This window comes from Cynoglossus semilaevis, chromosome 12, assembly GCF_000523025.1.
Source record: "Cynoglossus semilaevis isolate Cse_v1.0 chromosome 12, Cse_v1.0, whole genome shotgun sequence".
NCBI lineage: Eukaryota > Metazoa > Chordata > Actinopteri > Pleuronectiformes > Cynoglossidae > Cynoglossus > Cynoglossus semilaevis.
Window position 1 is genome coordinate 403,243 of NC_024318.1, and position 5,427 is coordinate 408,669.

Here is a 5,427-nt window from a genome sequence, read left to right on the forward strand (position 1 = left end):
ACAGAAACCAATCTTACAAAAGTCCCCCCCCCCCCCCCTCCGTCTCCATGCTGTGTTGTCATTTCCTGTTCTTTTCCATCTGTAGAGCTGTCTGTTAATTGTCTGTCATTAGGAGATTTAATCAGAGACGACTAAAGACTCCGATCAGATCAGACTCCACGGAAACTCACTAAGCAACGTAGACCAGGCCATAACAACAGTCCACATTTAAGGCTGAACTGTTTTTACGACGATCAGGTCTCAGATGATCTGGACCCCGACCGTGGTCAATGTTTTCGTTGGCGTTGGACTCGTTATGACTCAGCATATACGTGTTTCTCTGTGTGTGACCATTGTTTTTGGAACAGATTTATAAACGTGTGACGGTGTTTGAGAAGCTTTAAAGACTAAACTGTCTATCATTTTTTTAAATGATAGTGAAAAATGTGATTACATGTCTTTTATCGAGCTGTTTACATTGCAAGTTTTACTAGCGGTGGTTTGGTATTTCTAGTTAATAGGATCAACTTAAGTTATTATGTACAGCTGGGATATGAAGACTCATTATGGCAATATTGTTTTTTGCTGCTAATTGAAGTTGATTCTTGTATTTTTGGGTCATAAATATTTGTAAACTGACTCGACATGGAGGATGGTTGAAGTAATGGATGTATATGCAGGTGTTTTGGAAACTGCGCAAGCACCAAGATCTCCCTCCATCCCTCCACACCCTCCACACCCCTGCCATAGATACCTCACCCTCCTCCTCCCTGGTCCACAGTGATTCTGACGCATCAACACAACCAGACTCTAGTGTTTCCACAACATCACACTCCTCTGTTTACTGCTACAGACTTCAAACTAAAGCTTCACCTGCAGACACTATCCTCCATTTTGTTAGATCCCGTCCAGGGACCGTTCAGCAGCCATTTCTCACACCGCAGTGACGCTGCCGGGGGTTAATGCAGGACACAGAAACACATCCATCCAAACACACGCTGCTTTAAACTCTGCCAGTGTCGTACAGTCATGACACGCCACTTCCCAAAATGCCCTTCAAACGCATCCTTTAACTCGCGGCTATCATTCAGTTTCATTCAATTTATTAAATTACATTTAAACGTCAAACACTCAATTTAATCTCTTTGCATCCGAACTCCAAACTTATATTTTTTTTTAAGCAGGCATCTAAAACCAATGCAGTCGTACATTGAAATCATCCGTCTCTCTAATATAGAACACCAGTCACCGCGGCTGCCGCAGTGCGCTTTCAGGCATCAACGGCAGAGGGAAACAACACAGCAACTATTGCCTGGAGACGAAACGACAGCAACTGTGGTCTGAAAGACTCGATAACAATGACAAGGCTTCGCCATGTTCGATCAGCTGGTCGCTGCCTGACGCCAGGATGCGCATTAACGACAGCAGCGTCTGTTCGCTTTCATACAGCAGTAAAACAAAATCAAACTTATTCCCGTTACTCAAAGCTGCACCGATTCGAACTCCTGATGTCGTTAACGCGTCCAACGGAGAGGATTTCTCCCCGTGTTTTCATTCTGACTGCGTCGTACCTGAGACGTGCCCGGTGTTAGGTTCGGCTGCAGGACCGTGGAGGCTGAGGAGAGACTCTGGTGATCCGGTTTTAGCGCAGACGCAGGAGGGTACAGATCCCGACAGGCGGGGCTGTTGCGTAATTGCGCGCAAATGCTGATGCTGCTGCTTATGCTGTGCTGCTGCTGCACACTGACACAACAAAAAGTGCACACGAATTGTTCTTCATTTAGTATATCTAAAATATTTATACATTTAAGCATATAAAATGAAATAAAATAGTTTTTTTAAGCAACACGGATAGCATAAAATAAATGTGTGTTTGCGCACTGACACGAGAAAGAAAGCTGCAGGATTGACTTAAAACGACATTTCCCCCTTTTCTGTTACCTTTTTAATTATTATTTTCCTGTCAAACTCAGTGACTTGTCTCCAGTTGATGGAACTGATTTTCTACACCTTGATTTTGTATCCTTTTATCTTCTGAAGTGAAGTGAAGTGAAGTACAGCAGGTCCAACCTTTGAAGTCCTCCTACGACTGAATTTTTAAAACAGACTTCTGCTCAGTTTTCACAGAAATGCACATTTGTTATTTTTTATGTACAAATAAATCAGACGTTGTAGGATTAAAAATGAAAAGTATAGTAACAATAATAATATACAAATAAAAGTATGTCGTGAGAGAAGGTAAAAAAACCCCAACCTAAATATCACCAGGAAGTAGAGAAGAATCCTAACTGTCACGAAACATTCAAAGTTGTACAGAATTTTGCAAAAAGAGCAGATGTTTGTATTTTTAAATGAATAAACCACATCATGTAGTACTTAATCCACAAGGTAGGGGGCACAAAAACACAAGTTTTCCCTCAGGTCAAAACAATAGGAAGACAGTAGAGAGTAAAAACACAAGTTTGCCCTCAGGTCAAAACAATAGGAAGATAGTAGAGAGGAGTTGTTTCTGTATTTAATCATCTGTTATTTGTATTTTGACTTATTTCACTGAACAACCAAATATTTACATTAAATTTAGCAAAACTAAAAACTAACCTGAGGATCTGGGCTGACGCAGGTCTTGTTGTTCAGTTGGGATGTAAACTGTCACCTCACTTCTGTTGAAGTTCTGTTGAACAGTTTTTATACGTCTCAACTTGTTTTCTTTTTCCTTTATGATGTCATTTGTCCATTCATCCTTTTATCTTTTATTCACAGGTATTGTTTGACTCAGTGTGGACTTTAGTTTCCCGAAACATGTTTGAGGAGCTTAGTTTGCCAGGAAAACTAAAAACCTAACTAAGAAATTGAACATGGTTAAACAGCTCCCACCTCGAATTATTATCACATATTTTGTACATAGCTGTGAGAAAATAAATCAGTTGAATTCATAAATAAAAATATACTTTAGTAATACACAGAACGTCCATTAATTCTTACAGAGGCCTCGATCTGGTCCTCGACCCTTAGTTTGAAACATGACATAGCATTTTGGACACAAAACAGGACACTTTTAAATTCAGAGTACGATTTAATGTGTTGTATCATAGTACTTGACAGTGAACAGAGAAGTCTCTGGAATGTTTCTTGTACAGTGTTCATCATCAACAATGTCCCGTCAACATCAGACTGAACCAAAATACAATCTTAAAAAATTAAAAAAATCATATGATCCCTTTAAACCAATGTCATAAGGCACAAGTGCATCTCCCTCCCTTCTCCAGTGGGGGGAGTGCTGTGACCCAGACAAAAATGTGTGCGTGAACTGAACATGTGATTTCTCCTACTGTACTAGAGTTCCCTGAAGGGAGCATATAAAATTAAAAAAAATATTATAAAAACAAATGGAATCAAAGAGAACATGTGTTGAACCACGTTTTACAGACAATAACTTTTTTTTTTGTTTTACAAAAAATACCTGAGAGTAGTCACAGTGACTCATCAGTTCAGGTCCAACGGAAATGTCTTTTAAAGCACAGTTTAATTTCCCTTTTTTGGTAAAGGCACCAAAGTTCTGGTGTCACAGATTAAAATGTCTAGAAACATGACTTGGATGACTTTTCTAAGATGATGAAGAGCAGAGTAGGAAACAAGCCTTTACTGCCACCTATGGGCGTTTTGGTGAAATTTCAGGAATGACTTTACAGTAACATATTTCAGTAATGTCTCTGTCTCTCTCCATCAGTTTGTCTCTGTCTGAGCTTCCTGTCCTCAGCAGAAGGAGTTGTGTGCGCTGCCGATGCCCTGCACCACCAGTTGTTTCTCAAACATTTCAACAGGTGTGTTGTTGTTTATGTTTATGAAGGATTTGAACGCCACAGCCCTGAGCTTCCACTAAACCCTGTCCCTGATTAAACCGTCCCTTTACTGCACTGTACAAAAAAAAAAAAAAATCAGCATTTACATTCATTTGCTGTTAAAGCACAAACCCAGGTTCTTTTAACATGAAACGGCATGAAACATGAAAGAGCTTAAAAATAACATTTAAGCAGATTAATATTAAGGCATGTTTTTGTGCAGTTACATTGATGCTCCTGAAGAGACAACGCTTCTAGGTTTAGGTTGATCTAAAAACAAAACTATAAAACACCAAGTGTGTGAAATCAACAGAGACTGAAGGCATCAGAGAACGGAACTGATGTGATGCAAAAACTGTAGTTAAAAACGTGATGAAATGCAGCAGATATACTGTAAGATGTTGGACAATTTGATGTGAAGTCGAATCATTCTAGTGAGAATTTGTCGTCTGAGGCTCATTTATGATGTCATCACGAGGTTTGGTTCGAACTGGACTAAGTTTAACACCTAGTACAGAACAACCTGACGGCATACTGTGATAATGTACGTTGTCTTGACGTATTCCTCCCTAACTGAAAGTGCACTTTGTTGTTTTTTTGTGTTTTTTTTTTTTTTTTTTTTTTTATTTCACTGGTGTCTTCAGTTGGTGACCTATGTCTTCAGTTGGTGACATATGCATTCCAGCGGCTCTTTCTGGCCCCCAGGTGCAAAACTGAAAGTTTTTCACAAGTGGGCCTCAGTGAGAGTAGTCGGTGTGGACAGCCCAGGGCTGGACCGTTCCTTCACCAAACATGACGTAGACCAACCCGCCCAGAACGTTGATGCTGGCAGCGATGTAGAAGACGCTCTGCCATTCCCCCAGGGTGTTCTGGAGGAACGAGGTTAGAAAACATGGATGGAAAAAACTCCATTAAAGCAAAGAACTCTGAACATACAATATTTTTGGACAAAGGTAGGTAAAGTAGGTAAAAAGAAAATGTTGTCTTTTCTATCTAAATTTTTAAGTAAAATCCTAATTTAGCCTGTAATTTCTGGTCAGATGATGAAAGATGATGTTGAAAATTTTGGGGTGGGGGAAATTCTGCGCATGTTTTATCATCAAATTTTTCTCATATTGTACACTGTACAAATTAGTGTTTTTTTTTTAAATGTTTATCTACTCCATCCACAGTATTTATATCTCTACACTACAGCATCTGTCTGTCTATCTATTCCTTTAATTAATTTCTTTATTCAAGTAGGTTTTTGTTTTTCTTACATTTACAGTGAGCGCTCTTCCAATGACTGGTCCCACCATACCAGGAATGGTGGCGAAGGTGTTGGTGATTCCCAGCAGGATGCCAGCGTATCTGGGAAGGAAGGAAGGATTGAGGAAACAGGTGAACATCAGGTTACTAACATTGAATCACTAGAGAAGAAAGAAAAGAAATATTGCAATATTTCATTGTATTGATATTTTCTTACTCCTCTAACAAATATATATACTAAAAAGTATGTAAAATAGTAATTAAAGGTGTATTTTCTCTGTTTATTTTCTAGAGGCATGAATGAACACAGTGAGTGGAAAAAAGCAGCAACTCTTACGACGGCGCGATGTCCAGGTGGGTG

The 5,427-nt window shown here is 39.4% G+C and overlaps 2 protein-coding genes across 4 annotated transcripts in view; both read right to left on the reverse strand.

Moving 5' to 3' along the window:
- Window positions 1-2,682, reverse strand: part of LOC103386869 (elongation factor 1-alpha, somatic form) — a 6,758-nt gene extending 4,076 nt beyond the window's left edge. Inside the window, exon 1 of one of the 3 annotated variants that reach the window (XM_008321296.3) lies at window positions 2,578-2,682. The gene's annotated coding sequence lies outside the window, so the exon portion shown is untranslated. Of the gene's footprint in view, window positions 1-1,550; window positions 1,634-1,920; window positions 2,025-2,577 lie in introns of those variants that run through there. The other 2 variants (XM_008321297.2, XM_008321298.3) reach the window with 2 other exon arrangements.
- A 1,868-nt stretch (window positions 2,683-4,550) lies between these two features.
- The window catches only part of slc17a5 (solute carrier family 17 member 5), a 5,123-nt gene continuing 4,246 nt past the window's right edge, over window positions 4,551-5,427 (reverse strand). Inside the window, 3 exon segments of the mRNA XM_025061004.1 lie at window positions 4,551-4,687; window positions 5,078-5,168; window positions 5,404-5,427. The exon segment at window positions 5,404-5,427 is cut by the window's right edge and continues 86 nt beyond it. Of these exon segments, the coding sequence (XP_024916772.1) occupies window positions 4,556-4,687; window positions 5,078-5,168; window positions 5,404-5,427 (247 nt within the window). The 3' untranslated portion in view covers window positions 4,551-4,555.